Source organism: Peromyscus leucopus, chromosome 5 (genome assembly GCF_004664715.2).
Source record: "Peromyscus leucopus breed LL Stock chromosome 5, UCI_PerLeu_2.1, whole genome shotgun sequence".
NCBI lineage: Eukaryota > Metazoa > Chordata > Mammalia > Rodentia > Cricetidae > Peromyscus > Peromyscus leucopus.
In genome coordinates this window covers 38,600,336-38,621,541 of record NC_051067.1, presented here as the reverse complement: position 1 = coordinate 38,621,541, position 21,206 = coordinate 38,600,336, and the positions used below count along the sequence as shown (strand labels likewise).

At 45.7% G+C, this 21,206-nt stretch overlaps 1 protein-coding gene across 8 annotated transcripts in view; it reads left to right on the top strand.

The window, feature by feature from the left end:
• Ripor2 (RHO family interacting cell polarization regulator 2) overlaps positions 1-21,206 on the top strand; it is a 213,814-nt gene that overhangs the window by 178,863 nt on the left and 13,745 nt on the right. For 5 of the 8 annotated variants that reach the window (XM_037205867.1, XM_028880649.2, XM_037205868.1 and 2 more), the window contains 6 exons: positions 1,094-1,765; positions 5,385-5,572; positions 9,581-9,749; positions 13,402-13,537; positions 15,717-15,878; positions 18,182-18,340. In XM_037205867.1, coding sequence (XP_037061762.1) covers positions 1,094-1,765; positions 5,385-5,572; positions 9,581-9,749; positions 13,402-13,537; positions 15,717-15,878; positions 18,182-18,340 — 1,486 coding nt within the window. Of the gene's footprint in view, positions 1-1,093; positions 1,766-4,102; positions 5,297-5,384; positions 5,573-9,580; positions 9,750-13,401; positions 13,538-15,716; positions 15,879-18,181; positions 18,341-21,206 lie in introns of those variants that run through there. The other 3 variants (XM_037205869.1, XM_028880662.2, XM_028880654.2) reach the window with 1 other exon arrangement.

Here is a 21,206-nt window from a genome sequence, read left to right as displayed (position 1 = left end):
ACATATAGGTACACGCGCACACAAACTACAATAAAATAAATTTTAAAAGTCCAACCTGGAATGTAAGAAAAGAAAGCCACGTCTAAGAAGCTGATCTCAAATACCCAGTGAGACTTTTCTGCAGGCAACGTACCTATGGACACAGCCCAACATAAAATTATAAGCTTAGTTAAGGCGCTGGGAGATTTTTCTTTTTTGTAATTTTTAGCACTCAGCTGGGGCATTCTTGGCATGAATTGTGTTAATTTTGTAAAAGACAACGTCATATCGTGATGTCAGAAGTTTGGACACACCAGCCTGAGGGAAGACAGTGCTGACTTTGAACTTGTTCTGCTGGCAGGAACCAGCTGTCTTCGCTGGAAATCTCTTCCTGGGTGAGGCCCAAACCCAGGGCCTCACACAGGCTGGGCCGACCTTCTACCCAGGGAGCCGAAGCCCCAGCTCCCTTGGCTGGTGACCTCTGACCTCTCTTCAGAGCTTCCTGAAGCCTGATGCAGAGCGTGCTTGACAGAGAACTGTTTCCAGAAACTCCCTGAGCCCCAGGGTTTGCCTTCTGAGAGACAGACGCCCCACCCAGTGGTCTCTTTTGTTTCTACAGAAGCCACACAAATGTATTTCCAAAGTTTGGAATTTGTCAGTAGATATTTTTCAAAATACAATTGTTGAGAACTGAAGCAGAACAAATATCTCTGGAGTAAAAGAACATGGGAGTGCAAAGTCTTTTAAGACACACACCCACATCCACACCCACACATCCACTGCCTTCACACAAAAAATAATAAATAAAAACATGGGTAGTGCGATTCAGTATGATGGTTGCCAAGCACTGTGAGATCCTGGAATTTATAAAAACAAGCAACATCCCCACTCACCCTCAAAGTGCATGTGAAAAATGTCAAACCTAAGAACAGCACCAGGAAATTTCACCTAGATCCAGCAATGGAAGCAGTTTTTAATGGTGTGTTTTCCTTTGCCTGCATACATACATATACCAAATAAGTGGTTAACGTTACAGAGTTTTCGTCTTAATTGCCTTCTCACTTGCCTGGAGATGAATCGTGCCAAATGTACCATGTTGTATCTTTCTCCACAGTCAAATCTGCCAGATGACATCTTCGAAAGTGGAAAGGCAGCAGAGGAGAAAAGGCCACTGTCCCTCAGCTTTAGTGACCTGCAGGACGGAGACTGTGTCTTCACCTCCAGCTCGGCCACCTCCCCCTCCAGCTCACACTCAGCCCATCCAGAGATCACCATCACCCCAGCTGAGCTCCCCCGGGGCAGCCTGTCCTCACAGAATGAGGGCACCGAGGACAGCAGCAGTTCAGCATCTTCCAGGCATTCCCTGGGGGAGGACCAGGAGCCGAAGTCCCACGCCAAGAGTGATATGGTAGAGCTCAGGAAGTCCAGTGTGGTTGCAGGGTCCCGGGCAGAGAGCCTGTTCCTGGAGAATAGTGTTGCCGAGACTCTCCTGCAGGAGTCAGATGAGGCCTCTGAGCTCAAGCCTGTGGAGCTGGACACTTTTGAAGGAAACATCACAAAGCAACTAGTGAAGAGGCTCACCTCGGCCGAGGGGCCCATCGCCACGGAGAAGCTTGTCTTTGAAGGCTCTGTCGGTAGCGAATCTGAAGCTGGCCGGTCCTTTCTCGACGGCAGCCTGGAAGATGCCTTCCATGGACTCTTCCTGGCATTAGACCCACACAAGGAGCAGTACAAAGAGTTCCAGGATCTGAACCAAGAAGTCACGCACTTGGATGATGTCCTCAAAGTAAGTGCCTTCCTGGAAAGTCTGATTCCGTTTGGGAAAAGGCATCCTAAACCAGTGCTGTATTTACAATAGCAGGTCTTATCCTGTCACGGGACCCATGTGTAACTGCCTCCTAAGTGGAGTTGATTTTTTTTTCAATTCCACTCACACCTATCCATTTTTATTTTCCTGACAACAAATCAGCTTAGCTAAATTGATTAGGAATTTGGGTTAAACACTCTAAAGAAGGTCTAGGAATAGAGAGATGGCCAAGATCAGGTGGCCTGGACCTACAAGTCATTCTTAGAGTCAGGTTCCAGAAAGGAAGGACCTGGGGAGGAGAAGATAAAGAAGACAAGAAAAGTTAGGGTCAGGAGTTCTTGTGCCAAGCAATTTTATTAAGAAGTACAACATTTTATATATAATTTTCAGTCAAAAAATGGGACAGAGTCAACAGAAAACTATAATACAATGAGATTAAGTCGGCAAGAAGCTATTCAACAATGTTACACATAGGATATCTCAAGTATCTCACAGACTGAGCACACGGCAATCTTGGGACTGATAACCATAGCCCTTTAGCAGGGAAGTGTTGATCTGAAGTCACAGTTCCCCCAAGGCCTAGGTCCCAGGCCATCAATGGCCGTGCCAAGCACATTCCTCATTTTAAACAGGGAACTATATTTCTTCTCCATACATCAGGGCCTCAGAGAAAGCCTTGGATCAGCCTGGCCCCCAACAGCAATGTGTTTGCCATGAAAGCAGGGGACCTGAGTTCCATCCCCAAAACCCACATAGAAAAAGCTGAGCATGGCTTGAAATCCCAACAATCCCAGAAGCAGGTGGACCCCTGCAGTTTGCCAGCCAGCCAGTCAGTCTAGTCTCCTCAGTGAGTTCCATGGCAGAGACACTGACTCAAAACAACGCTAGAGACTGACCTCTGACCCACCAATGTACACCCTCATGCATGTGTACACACACACATCCCCCACTGCCTCCACACGCATATCAAGTCTAAATGTGAACTACTGGTGTTTGTTCATCATGGTCCCAAAGATGCTACCAGCTAGGGTCTTTCCAGGGGTACCAGGGAAGCTGGGGAAGTTAGCCCCAAGGTGTGGAGCCATCCTCCCTTCTCACAGTGCCGTTTGCTGAGGGTAGTCCCACCTGAACTCGACCCAAATCAGCGAGCCGAGATCTCAAAGGAATCAGTAACAGTTCACCTTTGTTCATATACTAGAAGCCAGAGAACCACAAATTCCAACAGAGACACTTTCATCCATCCCTGGTGTCAAACAGGGTCAGGGTGTGAAGACAGGACATCTTAGTGATGATGTCATCACAGCTACATCAGAATGACTCTGTCTGTGCCTGACATACTGGTGAGAATTCTTTCTAAATGCAGCATAGGAAGGCAAGACTACATGGCCACTTGTTGAACTTTTGTTCCCCTGCTCTGGTTATATGGTCACATGGGATTCCTCAAATAAATAAACTTGAAATTCACTGCAGCAAGCTGAAAGCCAACCCATAGGAGGGCTCCTGTCCCTCTGTAAGATGGTTTCATGTGGCCTTTGCAATGAGGAGCTACAGTCTTAAGACTGTATCTTTCTCTCCATTTGCTCATATTGACCTAGCTCCAGACAAGATTTGTGCCTGGGGCAAATGGTAATTTAGGCCTCCGACACTCCAGGTCCTCTGGTTTCACTACAGTTCCATTATAGAAAGAGCCTCTGAGAAGCAGGGAAGGACACGTAGAATCTGCTCTCTGTAGGACACATCTCAAAAGATGCACTCAGAGCTCAAGCGTGGAGGACTCCGGGGTGGTACTCCACCTTGCCTCCCATCTGCATGATTGACCAGCTTTGCCTCGTAAACAAGAGGTGCTCATTCCAAAGAGCTGAGGCACACGCCAGCCCCACTAAAGAAGGTAGGTGCCTTGAAGAAAGACAGTGAAGGGTTTTATTCTCCGGTGAGAAGGGTGAGGGTCCAACAGCCTGTCTAAGCGCCGATTAGGCTCAGCTCATCAGGATACGCTGGGCTCATTATCTGTCCATCTTATAAAACCATGGTGATCTCAGAACCCTTTCTGGCTCATCCCTGTTCTTATCCAGTACTGTCCCGATACTGTCTAGTGAAACCCTCATCCGCCTGTCTGTTTGCTGTGGCCAGTGTTTGAAGCCATCGTCGTGCTACACAGATGGCTGGCTTAGGAAAGAAGACTCGAAAGACAGGCCAAGTCCACGGCAGTTCCGCTTTTCTCCCTGAGATCAGCAGCCTCGTTGGGAGCGTAGGTGTGGGGCGAGTGGCTTCCGCAGGACAAAGCTCTCTCTTTTTCTTCCTCCTTCACATTCCTAGGATGCTAAACATCTTGAGGATCAGAAACTCAATGAGGCTGCTTCCCGGACGGAGATCACTGAGGGTGAATGAGACAACTGTGATTTAAAAGACTGAAAGACATTCCCCATGTGCTTCTGTGCCATCCCAAGTGTCTGGGACAGATTCCCGAAAGGCCCTTCCTACCTTGTCCTAAGAATCAGCAAGGGGATCCTCCTAGCCGGACAGAGGACATTTAGTGGATCTTCTTTGCAGGGCTTGTCCTGGTCAGCCCACCTCAAGCCCTCTTGAATTTGTGGATATGCTTCTCTCTGTCTCCAGGCCTAGCCACTGGCATTGCCAGCCAGCTGTGCTTCCGGTTACATCCTGCAATCTGCTGTAGAAGGAACTTGTCCCCAAAATTCCAGGGCCTGGCCAGAGGGGTCATGGGACTTGTTCCTTTCAAGGCAGACGTCCAGGAAACCAGGGCTATTTTCCCATCATGACCAAGTCACTCATTTGTTCCTCTCTGTGCTCAGTACTCAAGAAAAAAGTATCTTTGAATGGAACATGGCAGTTTTCCATGTTTCCTTCCTAGTCAGCCGGGGGCAGGTGTATTTGAGCAGTTTCCTTTTCTGGAATTGGTTTTGTCAGTTCTTTACAGCATACTTTAGACACAGAGCTCCAGGCGTGGCACTCTGTGGCAGACACTGTTCCGGTTAACAGTCAGCGATGACTCAGTGGCTTTTAAAATTTGTCTGCTGGATTGATTTAAAAATAAAATGTTTTTGAGACAGTCTCACTCTATTTAGGATGGTCTTGAATGCATGAGCTCAATGGTGCTCTCAGCTCAGCCTCCTGAGTGCCTGGGGCTGCAGGTAAATGCTATGGTGCCCGGCTTGCTCATTCTGTTTTATTTGGTCATGAACACTACACCAAAGGAATACATCACTTCTGTTTCCCAAGATTTTCAGGTCATCGTTCTTTAAAGTTGTGATTATAGTAATACAACTTAAACATAGGTAGATTCTGCCAATTACCCAGTAACCCCCCCCACTGCCCCCCCCAGTGACCCAGTGACCCCCCAGTGGCTGACTTATTCTTCCTGTGTACTTCTCTCTGGATTCTTTTAGACCAAATCACAACTGTTGTGCCATTTTCTCTGTGGTTGTATTTCTTTTTCTCAAGATGAAGATTTTAAATGCCAACCAAAAATAAAGGCTTAGAAAACTATGAGAAAGTGTCACGTTTCCCATGGCTGCCCCGAGTCCTGCCGGTCCCCCTGGTGTGTTGATGGTCTCCTTGGTACCTTCTGCCTTTGCAGTGCAAGCCGGCAGGCAGCCGCAGCAGATCCTCCAGCCTCAGTCTGACGGTTGAGAGTGCGTTAGAAAGCTTTGATTTCCTCAACACCTCTGACCTTGATGAAGAGGAAGAGGACGGGGATGAGGCCTGCCACGTTGGAGGAGGAGGAGCAGACTCCGTGTTTTCAGACACTGAGACTGAGAAAACTGGGTGAGTATGGAGACCACCTGAGCTTACGTTTCTCACATCACAGCTGATACAGTCACTCTCCGTTACTGTCAGGGGCAACCTGGTACACAGCTCCAGGAAGACGCAACCCTTGCCGTCATGTCCACCCTAACAGGCCACGTGCAGCCACATGTGGCCCAGGACAGCATGAGTGCAGCCCACACAAAAAATCATAAACTTACTGAAGACATGGCATTATTTTGTGACCTTTGTTAATATCTAGATTGCATGGTTCTTGAGCATGGACTTTTGTAGATGACAATATTGTGCCAAAATGTCAAAAGGCTGGGCACACCTGCGGGATGACTTGACTTGCGGTTCCTTTGGATTGTCGAGTACACCTTCTAAATATTGCTGACCGACTGGAGGTTGCATAGGGAACACAAGTCCCTTTTATTTCTTACAAGGAGAAGCATCCGTGTGAGTTTGTGTACACGGGCAAGTGTCATGTAGAATGACCACACGCAGGACATTCTAAATTAGCCACACCAGGCGGCACCAGACTTGGACCCACCGTCCTTCCAAAGCCTTTGATTGGCTGAGCTGTTTTCTCAGGGCCCTTCTCTCTTTCCTTCAGCTCCACCTCCACATGAGGTGGAAATCGCTGGTGTGCCTCCTAAAGCCAGGCTTCAGTTCTCCTGGAATGCAAAAGCGGATGCTTGGCACTCCATTAGATCTGTGTCCCTCCAGGTAGAAAATGTGTCACCTTCTGCATCAGGTGTCCTCCCTCAGCCAAGCCAGTGTTCCCAGAGCCAGGTCCTGGGCCCACTGTGTGATTCAAGAGAAACTTAATGGTCAGTAGTCACCTGCTAGGAAAGAGTCCACCGCCATGTAACAAAGGAAGGGGTGGTCTCCTCTGGCTTTACCTTTGGTACAACGGAGGACATAAGAAGGTTTCCAAATTACAGCAGATCTGGCTGTCCGACCTCATAGAGTTGTCAGTGAAGTGCTGTTATTTTTGGTTTCTATTGTTGCTGAGAGGTTTCCTTTTCCAAAATAAGACCAAGTTTATACATACATAAGAACAAAAACTTATTCCTTGAGCAAACTGGGAATAAAAGGAAATAAAATGTAGAAAACGTGGTATTTAATTTATAGTTCTTCATGCTACATTGAAATTTCTTTGGCTTGACTGAATTTGCAAAATATTTCTTCACTTAAACTTTTCTATACACCTGCTAGCTTTTGCTGTTGTATATAAAGATCAGGTAACGCTCTAAACTGCAGCATTTTAACAAATATATCACCTCTTTCATACACTTTACGGAACATTGATTTTAAATCCATCTAATCAAATTGGTCTTACTGTATGTTATCAGAAGCAATAGGAAGAGGTGTGTGTGTGTACAAATATATATATATATATATATATATATATATGTATATATATTTGTGTGTGTAGGAGAGCATGCACACCCATTAGAATGCATGCATGTACATGCATGTGCACATATGTATAAAAGTGTATATGTATATATAGACTGTGTGTGCCTGTGTAGTGTGTGCATTGAGAGTGATTGGCATATACATGCACAAACGTGTGTGTGAGTTGTGTACATGTTCTAAATATGTGTTGGCTGCCAGTACGCAAGCAAGCTGAGCATGGTTCTTATGTGAAAAATGTGCACAGAGGCAAGCATTCAAAGCTCCTAAGTTTTCTGTGTGGTTTGTTACCATTGTGGACACTGCAGATCACAGATCATGAGGCAAAAGGCCAAAGGCTCTGCCACTGTGTACCCGTGTGCACCAGGAACTCTTATCAGCATCCTTGCTACTCAAGCCTTCCATGTATGAAACGACACCATCACCCCTCCCACCTGCACATATAAAAAATAAAACTGGGGGACAGAGAGGGGCACAGGGAAAGGGAATGAATGAAAACAAAGTATAATGACACATGAATATGGAGATGCCACAATGATCCCACTTTTTATATGCTAATCTAAAGAAATTAAATTCAAAAAAAGCAGAAAAATATTTCAAGGTATTATTAGGCCAAAATATATAAATAATTTAAATGCTAAATTTTGACACAATTATGAAAAGGATGGTTAGCTCTTATAAAGTTTCTGGGTCTTCCTGGGGCTCCCATGATGCCTACCAAAACTTCAGCAGACACCAACAAGATATCTCAGCGGGCAAAGTTCTTGCTGTATGAGCTTGGCAGCCTGAGCTGGCTCTCCCCGGCACCCACATGTGGATGGACAGATCCAACTGGACAAAGTTGTCCCCTGACCTCCAAGTGCACACCAGAGCACAGTGACACAGCTTCACGGAGTTAAATGAATGCAACATAAAAGAATGCAACACATCTTTGCATCATTAAACAAATGTTCCACAGCATAAACAAGTGTAACGCATCTTAATATTCTACAACAAAGAAGTTCATGGAGATTCATAGACTTTGGGTCTGGTTAATTTTGGTGTATAACAGCTTTGATTTATAAGGATTCTTACAATGAAGGCTATGTTCTAAAAAATCATTTTTAAAAAGAAAATTCTATGTATTCAGATGATAAAATAATCAAGTAATCCAGATAAATATAAGACTTATTTGTAAACTCAAAAACCATAAAGCAGGGTTGGGGATTTAGCTCAGTGGTAGAGCACTTGCCTAGCAAGTGCAAGGCCCTGGATTCAATCCTCAGCTCAAAAAAAAAAAAAAAAAAAACAACCATAAAATACGGCCAGCCATGGTGGTGCATGCCTTTAATCCCAGTAGTCAGGAGGCAGAGGCAGGTGAGTTTGAGGCTAGCCTGGTCTACAGAATGATATCCAGGACAGCCAGGACTACACAATGAAACCTTGTCTTGAAAAACCAAAAATAAAGAAATAAAAATAAAACCCATAAAATAAAACAAAATGTACATCCACTGAAAAAGAATAAACTGCCATAGTGAAATCCACCTGTAATCCCAGCACTTAGGAGGTAGAGACAGGAAATCAGGAACTGGGACTCATGGCCAACATCAGCTACATGGCAAGTCAGGGCTATGTGAGACCATGTCTCAAAAAGAGAAAGGAAGGAAGAAAATTGCTTAACACACGAAATCAAACTTTTTAATGTGTGTCCATGATGATATAACCCCAGACAGTGAGCATGGGATTTAAAGAGAGCCTGAGAAACAGGACTGAGCCGAGATCTGCATAGCTAGACTCCCCTTCCAGCGTCTCACTGTTCACAGCACTGTCTGCCCGTGGCAGCTTTTCTTTCTTCTCGTCTTCAAGTGGCAATTGGCATGAGGCCAGGTCAAGGCCTGCGAGATCACTCTTTAATGGAATCACTCACAGGAAACCACAAACACAGGACTGTTGAATCCCAGAGAAGCTGGCAGATCCCCGGTCCCCAGAGTGGGCAAGTGAGGCGCGTGCAGGATGAGGGCATGGTTCAAAGACTTCCCAGGGAAACTGCTTCACAGAGAGCTCACTGTGCTCAGAAAGCAAATGGCAGCCTACGTTCGCATGGTCTCTGGATACCTGGCGAATGGGCAACGTAGCTGAAATAAGTTATTCTCAAAGGTATCTCTGCTTTTGAGAGCAGCCCGGGGAAGGACAGTGATAAGAATTGGAACCCTAGTTGCTGGGTTCCTCCACCGCTGATGCAATAAACCAAATTAATAAATCCAGCTTTAATAAACAGGGCAATGCAAAGCAGAGTACTCCCGGTGGCTCTCAGGAAGGCAGGAGGCAGAACATGAGAGCACACGTGGCAGATCTATGGGCGGGATCTTAAACAGCCGGTAGGCGTGGTCCCGGGCATCTCCGTGGGAGGAGCCGCAGATGGGGAGCTTTCCGGAATGGAGCAGAGTCTGGGGGGAGAGAGAGGTAGGGATTCCACCTAATCGTCCCAGACTCTTTGAGTATATGGATGCCAGGGCTCAGGTGGAGCTTCTACCAGAACAGACAATTTCAGTGGGGACCACATAAACTTGGCCTGAGGTTTGTGCACAGAAAGAAAGAGCTTGTTTCACTCACTTTCCGGCTTCACAGTTACAGGTCAGTTCACCCAGAAGCCAGGGGCCACCTTAGCGAAGCTCTGACTGAAGACACAGGCGTAGGGACCAGTGTGGCAGGGAGCCCGCTCCCATTGACCACAGGAAACGAGAGTCTGGACCTCACCATTGTCAAACATCTACAGTACTGCACCCAGCTCGTTCAGGTAGGATGCATGGCGTGTGGGGGATGAGGATGCTGACATGCCAGGAAGGTATACATGGCATGTGTTTTAGCTTTGCCAAAGAAATGAGAGTCCAGAGGTTAGAAAATGTACCTGTTTTGATTTGAAACAAGTCAAAAAACTTGACAGACATGTCCACCTTTTTTTTTTTTTTTTTTCAAGGCAGGGTTTCACTGTGTAACAAACAGCCTTGCCTGTCCTAGAATTAGCTCTGTAGACCAGGCTGGCCTTGAACTCACAGAGATCCACCTGCCTCTGCCTCCTGGGTGCTTGGATTAAAAGTGTACACCACCACCATGCTTGTTCACCCTTTCTTAAGCCTGGGTTTTCAATTTCAAGTTAAACCTATGTCTGAAGACCATAGTGGGTGACAGGCAGAATACTCACCTCTGGGTAGTAAAGGAGAGGGATTGGACAAAGGGAGACAAAGGTGCCATCTACAGGCGGAGTTGGAAAACAGCGTTAACTAAATAGATATTAATGTGATGTTGAGTTCATTTCCTACCACATGTAGCTCTAAGAACAATGTACTACAGAAGCAGGTCATGTTTCCCCAAATAGCGAATGACAAAGTTTCTTTTTCTTTAAAATGGTACAAGCGAGGCTGTCCTCAAACCCACTACATCGCTGAGGCTAGTCTTGAATTCCTGGTCATCCTGCCTCCAGCTCCCAAGTCAGGCTGGCTGACTCAGACTAGTAATTCTTTTTTTTTTTTAAAGGATTTATTTATTTATTATGTATACAGTGTTCTGTCTGCATATACACCTGCAGTCCAGAAGAGAGCACCAGATCTCATTATGGATGGTTGTGAGCCACCATGTGGTTGCTGGGAATTGAACTCAGGACCTCTGGAAGAGCAGCCAGTGCTCTTAACCTCTGAGCCATCTCTCCAGTCCCCAGACTAGTAATTCTTATGAGCAGTGGGAAGGAGCGTTCCTCCAGGTCATCTCCTTACCACTTAGCTCTCACACTGGAGCACCACAGGGCCTTCTTCCTTCTCATTCTCCAGTTCAACAGAAATTGAAATGTTTACACCTGAGGTACTGCAGTCCCAAAGCAAATGCTTTGAATGTCTTTTGAAGCAGGAAGGCTGTCAGCTGTCCTGAACGGGACACTTTCCCAGAGGCCTGGATTGAAATGCTTCCTCCTTGCCTGGCTCTTTTGCTTCTCACTGCCTTGATCTTCTCCCAGATTGCTTGGGTGTGTGTGGAACAGGATAAGAACAGAGAAACAATTGTAATCACAGCTTTACGGAAATCAGCCACTCAGGCCGCAGAAGGAAGAGTGGCATGTCCCTGAGCCAGCCAAAACCAAGTGGCAGAGAGCCGAGTGAGGGAAGGCCAGGAGCTGGGCGGTGCTGGTCACACATTTATGTGAAATATAGAAGAATATAATTTTCCACCATGAGTAAAGACACTACCTGAGCATAGAGGCACACACCTGTAATCCCAGCACTTGGGGGAGATACATGCAGGAGGATCAGAGTTCAAAACAAGCCTGGGCTACACAGCAAGATACTGCCTCCAAGAAAAGAACTGCCTGATGGGGCAGCTGAGACACAGAGGTGATGCCTGCATGTGCCAGGGGAAATGGGCTGCCTGTCAAAGCCTGGCGTCTGGCAGACCTGCACTCTGTAGATCTGCTGAGCGTAGAGGCTCTTGCTTTAACATGGACAACCAGCCTCACAGAGGCCGTGTTTCCCCTGCCTGGTAAACGTGAATAAACTGAACTAGATATGGTACTCAGGCCTACAATCCCAGCACTTGAGAAGCTGAGGCAGGAGGATTGCTGCAAGTTTGAGGATAGCCTGGACTACAGAGTCAGACCCTGTCTCAAAAAAAAAAAAAAAAAAAAAAAAGGATTTATGTTTCCTTCTAGCTACTCACTATTCACCAGCTGCCGCTTTTTACCTGATTAAGATTCTTCTGGGTCTCTGATTATCTTCTCTGACTCTGATAATGTGCTAGGCACACCACCAGCCAGCCTTTGAGAGGTGAAGTGCCCTGTGAAACCTAAAAGAAGTCTCTTCCACGGAGGGGTAACGTTTTCTCCGGAAGGTTGATTGGCACATAGCAGTCAGTGCACTGTCCTCTCTGGCGAGGCCATGAGGGACAGTCCACATCTCTTGTGGAACAGATCTGTGCTAGAGAAGCAGTGGAGGTTCATGTTGCACAGGCTGAAAACAAACATACAAGTCATATTATACAGGCAGAGCAGGTTGTACTTAGGAATATATATGCATATACATATATTATGTAACTGTTGATTTAAAAAAAAGTCATGAATTTGAGAGAATGGAGGGGTATATTGGAGAGTTTGGAAAGAGAAAAGGGAAGGGGAAAATAATGTAATTATAATCTCAAAAGACACACACATACACACACACACACACACACACACACAAAGACATGGCTGAAGGAACGAGAATTAGAAACCCCATTTCCCACGTTCTATCATTCCAGAATCAGAGTGTTTCCTTATCACTTGGTATATGATGGGGAGAGTTAAAAATGCACATTCTCTGAGTCCATTCTAACTTTACTTCGAGGAATGTGTCCTGTACTTGCTCACAAGGAAGAAATTAGTGTGTAATTGCTAGACTTTTGTCTCATTTTGTTTTGTAGCCCAGGCAGCTTTTGAGCTTACTGTGTAGCTGAGGCTGGCCTTGACCTAATCTGTCATGCCTCTACTTCCCAGGTATTGGTATTACAGGTGTGCACCACCACACGTGACTAATTGCTAGACTCTGAAGTTTGAGAGTGCCATTTATTTTAGGGTTCAGATGCTCTAGACAGCATGGCATGGCAGTGTTTTTCTCACCCATAAGCCATGCCCACCATCTGTGTCGACCAGGTAACCTGGGCAGGTCCCCAAGGGACAAAGAAGGAGCAGAGCCATCAAGCAGCAAGTCACTGAGGTCCTTCCTGTCTCAGACCTTCTTTTCCTGGGCCCCTGCACACAAGTGAAACCAATGCCTGCTTATGTGGCCTTAGGCCCGTTACCTGACCTCCGTTTGCCTCAGTCACACAGAGTTTCCTGTCAACAAAATGAGATGTCAACAGAAGTCTCATTAGGTCACTGTGAGCTTGTGTGCACTCACACATGTGCAGAGCTCAGAGTGGCTCTAGGTACATAGACAATGCTCTTGGTTTACACAGGAAAGGTCTGACTACGAGAATGACCACATAATATGCTCTCAATTTTCAGTTTGGAAAGTCAAGGAGATTGAGATTTACATAGAAAGGCAGAGCTGAGCGTGGAATTTATACCAAAAAACCCCAGCACTTGGGGAGCTGAGGCCTGGGGATTATGAGTTTGAGGATAGCCTGAGCTAATTGTTCCAGGCCAGTCTGAAACACGTGGTAGACCCTGCCTGAAACAAGGAAGGAAAGTGGGAAATTCGCAATAATTAGAAACGCTGCCACTGAGAAAATTCCAGAACGTATATATAAGTGAAAAGGGTTGAAAGTGACAAGAACAGGTATCATTTCATGAACTGCAGAGAATGAGGAACATTGTCGGGCCGGGACAAAAGCGTCGCAGAGGTCAGCCTGGGCAACCTCTTTGGGAAGGGCGCAGAGGGCAAGGTCACCACCCTCGACATCATTGAAAGGGCTTTTATTTGTCTTGTCAGCAAATCGTCTTCTCCAGCAAAACCCCCTTTGTGGCACGAAGTCTGCTGGAGAAGCTAGCGAGGCAGGTTCTGGTGATGGAGAAGCTGGCTGCAGTGAGCGACGAGAACCTCGGGAACATCACCTCTGTGGTGGAAGGTAAGTGCGCCACCTGCAGGCCGTCCCTGGAACTGGAGCACACAGACCCGCGCCCGCTCCCTGGAAGGAGCAGCCTTCTCAGCCAAGCCAGAGGCACACAGCTTTTTCTGTCAAAAGCAGACGAAACGCACACACCGAAATGGCACCCACCTCCAGGCAGAGCTTCTCAGACATTTTCTGTGCCCAAGATGGCCTTTAGGCCAGGTAATCTGGATTTTTTTTTTTTTTTTTTTTGGTTTTTCGAGACAGGGTTTCTCTGCGTAGCTTTGCGCCTTTCCTGGAGCTCACTTGGTAGCCCAGGCTGGCCTCGAACTCACAGAGATCCGCCTGGCTCTGCCTCCCGAGTGCTGGGATTAAAGGCGTGCGCCACCACCGCCCGGCTGGATTGTTTTAAGTAGCACACGGAGTTGGTAGATCCGACCCTCATAGTGGGTGGTGGTGGAAGAGAATCAGCAAGTCCGTAGCCTGCAGGGCAGGCTGCAGGGCAGGCTGGCTCTGAGAGCGTCTGAGGCAGAATTCTGGGGGAGGGTGCAAAGTGTGTGAAGATCAGAGGTCAACTTCAGATATCATTCTTTCTCTCTTTTAAAAAAAAAAGATTTATTTATTTATTTATTTATTTATTTATTTATTTATTTATTTATTTATTATGTACACAGTGTTCTGTCTGCATATATTCCTACACACCAGAAGAGGGCACCAGATCTCATTTTAGATGGCTATGAGCCACCCTGTGGTTGCTGGGAAAGGAACTCTGGAAGGGCTGCCAGTGCTCTTCACCTCTGACCATCTCTCCATATATCATTCTTTAGGAGCCATCCACCTTGGTTTTTGAAACAGGATTTCTCGCTGCCCTGGAGCTCACCAAGTCGGTTAGGCTAGCTGGCCAGCAAACGGCAGGGATCCTCCTGTCTCTCCCTCCCCAGCACTGAGGTTCCAAGCACTATGTCACCAGTTTTTTAAATGTGGGTCTTGGAGCTCAAACTCGGGTCCTTGTGCTTTCAAGGCAAGCACTTTAATTGAGCCATTCCTCAGCTACAAAAGCAGAACTTGGCATGGGGAAGATGCCCTTGACTTTTTGTGATCTGACCACTGGGCTCTTTCATAAAGGCAAGGGCTTCTCTTTTTCACATCAGATATAAATGGAAATACAGACTTCTGGGTAATCTGTGACTGAGCCTAAAACTCCCCTGAGGGTCTCCCTGTGGATCTCGGCCTCTACTGTCTATTCCTGCTACGCAAGGTGACCTTGACAGACGTCTAAAGGGTGGGAGAATGGCAGATACTCAGGCTGCAAACGACTTGTGTCCCAGGCTCCTGCTGATCACAGCCACCCAGAAGTGTGACTGTGAGCAGGTACCATCCACTGCTGTGCGGTTTGCTCATTCTGGCCTGAGAGCCACGGGACAGGGAAAAGGCTCCTCCAGCAAACACTGCTGTGTTCCAGCCCTTCCAAGGGCTTCTCCTGAAATCTGCATCGCTGGTCCTGTGTGGTTTTGCTATAAAGTCACAGGCGATAAGTGTGCTCTCCCCAAGACAGAGCAGCCTTCTGTCTTTGAGAGCAAACAGCTAAGCATTCGCTGTGTTCTCTTTGCTAGCCAGGGAGGAGGTTTTCCTTTGCACCACCTGCCAGTCCCCAAAGAGTCTTGTAGTAGTTCCAACTGAAAACCACAGTCTTCATGGCTGTGGTGATATATCTAGTCTCAACTACTCAGGAAACTGAGGCAGGAGGATGGCCAGTTCAAGGCCAGCCTGTGTTATAGAGTGAGATCAAAGCTAGCCTGGGCAAGACCATTTTTCAAAATCAAGGGTAAAGTGATGGCTGGAGATATAAGTCAGTAGTAGAGCATTCATGGGATCCTAGGATCAATCCCCAATAACACACACACACACACACACACACACGTGCTTGAAGAATGAAAGAAAGGAGGAAGAAAGAAAAGTAGCCTGGGGTAGAGGAGAAGATTGGGAGTTCAAGGTTATCTTTGTTTGAGGGCCAAACTTGGTTACACGAGACCTAGTCTTAGATAATTAATTATATTATATTAATTAAAGTATTTAAAAAATAAAAGTACAGTCTGTAAAAAACACAAAAGAAAAGCTACAATGTCCCTGGGGACACCTTGCCCACCCCACCCCAGGCAGCCACCTTTACCTGTTCATCAGCATCCCTCTTTTCCAGCCATCCCGGAATTCCACAAAAAGCTGTCCTTACTGTCTTTCTGGACCAAGTGCTGCAGCCCGATCGGGGTCTACCACAGCTCTGCCGACAGAGTGATCAAGCAGCTGGAGGCCAGCTTCGCCCAAACTGTCAACAAAGACTATCCAGGACTGGCAGAACCAGGTACAGCCTGCAGTGAGGCGGCCTCCTCCTCCTCCCCTGCATCCTGGGTAGTGGGGGGGCACACAAAAAGGCCAGCCTCAAAAGAGACATACACGCTCTCCAGGGAAGAGATCCACTAGTCAGCTAGACTACAAAAAGGTGCCAAGCATGCAGGGTGCCAGCGGTGGCCTTTTTTTTTTTTTTTTTTTTTTTTTTTTAAGGACTGTATTCATTATTTTTTTCTCCTGCTGTGACAAAACACCAGACAGAAGCTGCTTGTAAAGGAAAGGTACATTCTGGTCCTATCTCAGCAGGTACAGCCCATCCTGGCAGGGAAGGCATGGCAGTGGAAGTAGGTTGGTCCCAGGTGGAGGGAGCATGTGGCTGGTAACAGATTGGAAGCAGAAATGGGCCGAGTTATAACCCCAAGGCCATGGCAACCAGTTAACCCCTAGGTTCCAATGCTCCCACAGCCTCCCAAACAGCACCACCAGCTGAGCACCAAGTTACCCTTGAGCCTGTGATAACCATTTCACATCCAGCCCACAAGTACTCCATGTCTGTTTTGCTGCTCATGTTTGAACAGTTGTCCCTTGGTGTCTGTGGGTGAATGGTGCTGGAACCTGCCATGCATGACTGAATCTGTGTTTGCTTACATCCCTTGCTCATACCGGTATGGGTTTGTATATGACCTCCACACTCCCTCCTGTATATTCCAGATGACTTATAACACTTGGGTAGGCAAACACCAAGTAAATGGTTGTTAGATTACATTGCTTGGGGAGTGAGTGCATTTCCAAGTCTCTACGTGTTCAGCATAGATGTGCTTTTCCCTGGGTGTTCTTGGCCTGCAGTGGCTTAGGTTCATAGACATGGGACCCATAGGCATATGGTCTGAAAGTAAGCTCTTTCCATGAAAGTGCCTCCGATGCAAAAGTGTCAGATGGTACAATGACTTTTGAAGAGTCGGGAGTTTCTATGGAATCCCAGTCTGTGCCTACAATATGAACCAGTAATTCTCCTCTTAATTCTCCTCTTAAATACATGAACAGAAATGGGTTTTCCTAAGCACTCCTGTCTGTGTAAGACATGCATAAGAAGACTTACAGCTTTGGTCACAACAGCCAGAATTTGGTGCCAACTCAAATGCCATGTGAAAATGGAGATACTATAACACAATGATATCATAGAGAATCATGTAGCACTTCTCGGAGACTCTATTGCTGTTACAGGCTATATGTTACAAGCAACATAGTCTCTCTACAGGTGAGTCTCATAGAGACTATGTTGAGTAACATAGACAAGACATAGAAAGTACACACTGTATATACTGTTGACATGAAAGTTCAAGAACTGTTGACATGAAAGTTCAAGCTCACTTATGTTGATAAAACTCAAGTTCTGAGGCTGGGCATGATGATGAACATCTGTAATTGTAACACCTGGGAGATGGAGGCAGGAAGATCAAGAGCCTAAGGCCAGCCTTGGATACATGGCAAACCTGGGCTCTGATGCCTCAAAAACAAAAACAAAAATGGAATTCAGGTTATCTGTTACCTTTTGGGGAGGCTGAGTAGCTACCAAAAGGAAGGACCCCAAGAATGCCTGGAGGGATGCTGGTAATCTTTCACATCCTGATTTGAGTGGTATCATGTGAATATGGAGAGTGGGGAGGCTCTCTGGCTATACACTGAAGATTAGCTCATTTTAAGTACTTTACCTTATACTACTACGATAAAAGGTGAATGAACAAATTAATGGATGTAAGTGTCACAAGACAAGTGTGATAAAAGGTGAGCAAATAAATGAATGAATGTGAGTACCATAATAAAAGGTGAATGAGGGGCTGGAGTAATGGCTTAGCAGTTAAAATCATTTGCTGCTCTTCTTCCAGAGGACTCCAGTTCAATCCCAGTACTCACATGACAGCTCACAACTGTCTGTAACTCCAGTCCCAAGGGATACAATTACCTTTCCTAGCCTCCTTGAGCACTGAGCACACACATAGTACACAGACATACACGCAGGCAAGACAGCCATATACATAAAAGTAAATAAATAATAAATAGTTTAAGTGAATGCATGAATAACAAGTACCATGCTAAAGATGAATGTAAGTACCATGATAAAAGGTTAAGGAATATTAGTACCACGATAAACAAATGATATTCACATTTTCCGTAGTGTAGTGGTTTATCACAGTCATCATGAAATACCTTGATAAAAGATGAATGAATGAATAAGTGAACTAATGGATGGATGGATGGATGGATGGATGGATGAATGGCCATGTTCCTTAAGCCACTTTGTCTCTTCCTTCCCAGTGTTTAGAACCCTGGTGTCCCAAATCCTGGACTGCTCGGAGCCTCTGCCTTCCTCCAGCCTCTCCTCCGAAGTCATCACTGTGTTTCAGTATTACAGCTTCTTTACCAGCCATGGTGTGAGTGACCTGGAGACTTATCTGAGCCAGCTGGCCAGGCAAGGTAGGATGTGGTCTCCTGTCGTGTTGCCGCCGCCGGTAGTGTCTCGGTCTGGCATCAGCTCTGGTCTTGCTAGTCGGGATTATTAGTGATGCTCGCCCTCCACGGTTGAGCTGAGACTTGCCTTTTTGGTGACTTCTGGGCCTTTAGTTCCAGCAAACTTCCTGGTGTTGGAACAGGATCTCACTGAGCACACTGGTCCCCAGCAGGGGTTCACCAAACAGGAAGTTGGCAGGGGACTGGAGATCCCATTGCTCTCCTTCCCTTCTCAGCCTGTTTGCAGTGCTATTTCACACTGCCTTTTGTGGTGGAATCCTTATTCAGAATAGACAGACGTGGACTCCCCACGAAGGCTGGCGTGAGACAGTGGGGAGGGAAAATGAGAAAAGGTGGAAAGTACGAGGCTGCCCGTTCAAGGAAGGTGAAGGGGGTGGTGAGGGGTGTGGCAAGCTCAGCCCAACCCTTTCACAGGGCACTTCAAATATTGTATATGTCCTCTCTGAGTAGAGGACCACACTCTTCGGGAAAACAGGAAATATTCGGCAGGGTCTGGTTTCTGGCTCTCAGGTCTATGCTCAATAAAGCCATGGAGATTTAGCAACCCGAGCTAAAGGGAGGGAATGGGGTGTGTTTTCTGGGACCTGGTATCATCTGGTCCAGCACCACACAGCAGCAACTTGTCAGGCTCAGATCCAGGTTAGCTCTGCTCTTTCCAGAACATTAAATCCTGCAGCAATGTGGGTGTTGTTTGGGATCCTGAAGAAGGAGACGTTTCTGTCTAGCATGGGACACATATGCTCTAGAGAAAGCCTTGCAGGTGGTGTGTCGGGCACCGAAGACCGGGTCAGGGAGACCCTTTCTTACAGATGCAAAGCCTCCTGGCATACGTGTGACCCTGGCTTTGCCAAGGGTAGATCAGTTTTCTAGTCAGACATCTGAATTACTCAGGGGTTAGTAAGGCAGTTCATATTCCTGAGTCTCTTAGTGATAGACCTTGAAAAAGACCTACTCATTCAGCAGTAGGAATGGGGAATAATGGTGGCAAAAAAATACCTTTTAACTTTTGGGAAATGTTGTGGTTGGTTTTGGTTTTGCTTTTTTGTTTGGTTTGGTTTGGGGTTTTTTTTGGGGGGGGTTGTCTTTGGTTTGTTTTGTTTAAACTTTTATTTTTATCTTAAATTATGCATATATGTATCAAGTGTGGCTTTGTGCACGTGAGTGTAGTGCCCATAGAGACCAGAAGAGGGAATTGTATGACCCACCCCCCAACCCCACCCACCCCCATCCCACCCACCCCCACCCTGCTAAAGCTAGTGTTTAAAGGGTTGTGAGCCATTCCACCTGGGTGCTGAGAATGAAATTCTCTGATCCTATGCAAAAGTAGTATGCGTTTGTAAATCCTGATTCACCTCTCCAGCCACTTGTTTTTGTTTTTGTTATTAGACAGGGTCTCTAGACCAGACTGGTCTCGAGCTTACTATGTAGCCAAGGATGATCTTGAACTTCTGACCCTCCTGCCTCTATCTCCCAGGTTCTAAGATTACAGGTGTGTGCCACCATGCCCGGTTTATAGGATGTTGGAGATTGAACCTATTCACTTTGTATGTATGAGGCTCTACCAACTGGGCTACGTCACCGGCCCTTCCCTCATTTTTAAATGTCTTTTTTTTTTTCTTTCATTATAAAATAGATAATTTTTGCATTGCAGAAAGTTTGGGAAATAGAAAATATATATTCAAATCTCTTTTCCCTACTTGTTAACTGTAGTTTTTCATTTGAACATGCAAGGTTTTAGATTTCAAAATTGTATCTTGTTTAGACTGAGGCTTGTTTGTTTAATTGTTTGTGTTCTTGTTTGTTCTTGCAGTACTGGGGGATTAAACCCAGGATCCCCCATACTGGACAAGCATTGTACTCTGAGCTAATGTCCCCAGTGTGATTATTCCTTATAAAGTATTATATCTCGTTTTTTAACTTAATATGCCTCATGCTGTTAATATCAACTATGTTAAAAAATTTTATTAGTTTTATATTGCCCTTATATTTGGATGTATCCTGAGTATTTGTATTGCCAAATGTTTTCTGTGACTTGTTTAACTGTTACTTAATACTCCCTTGGGGATTTTTATTGGTGTGCTTACGTATAAAGCAGTGGAACTAACAGACGTCCACAGCAAAGAAATCAGGAAATTAAAGCAAAAATATCTGGATTATTCTCACCGTTATTCCCTATGGGAAAGGTGTGACTCTGTTACAGGAGGTGAACTTTGGCTTTTCCTTTCCCATCTGTTTCCCACATATTTCCCATCTATTTTTCTTGTATTTCCCATCTATTTCCCATGAATTTCCCATTACTGAGTAGACACAATCTCATCATTATATTTTAGAGACAAAGAGATATCCTTGCTGGATATCTAGTTAGGGGTTAGACTCCATTCCATATTCACAGAATACGGCCAGTTTGTCCCAGTGGAACTCAAAATCCTATAGTTCATCATATTGTCTCTAGATCCCTATCAATTAAATGACATTCCCTTCCATCCCGACCCTTCACCTAAGATTAGGGTTTTAGCATATAGTTTTGGCTGAAAGACAGGGTTAACTATAAATATTAAGAAGGTGGCAAATAATGTTTCTTTTTATTTTCTTCATTGTATATTTTTACATTTGACTGTTTAACTCATCTGTATGGTACTGTGTGATGAATGCCTATAACCATAGCGTTTGGGAATAAGAAGCAGGAGGATCAGAAGTTTCAGGTCATCTTTTATGGAAAGTTCAAGGCTGGCCTAGGCTATATGAGATCCTATCTTTAATATATATATATATATATATATATATATATATATATATATATATATATATATGT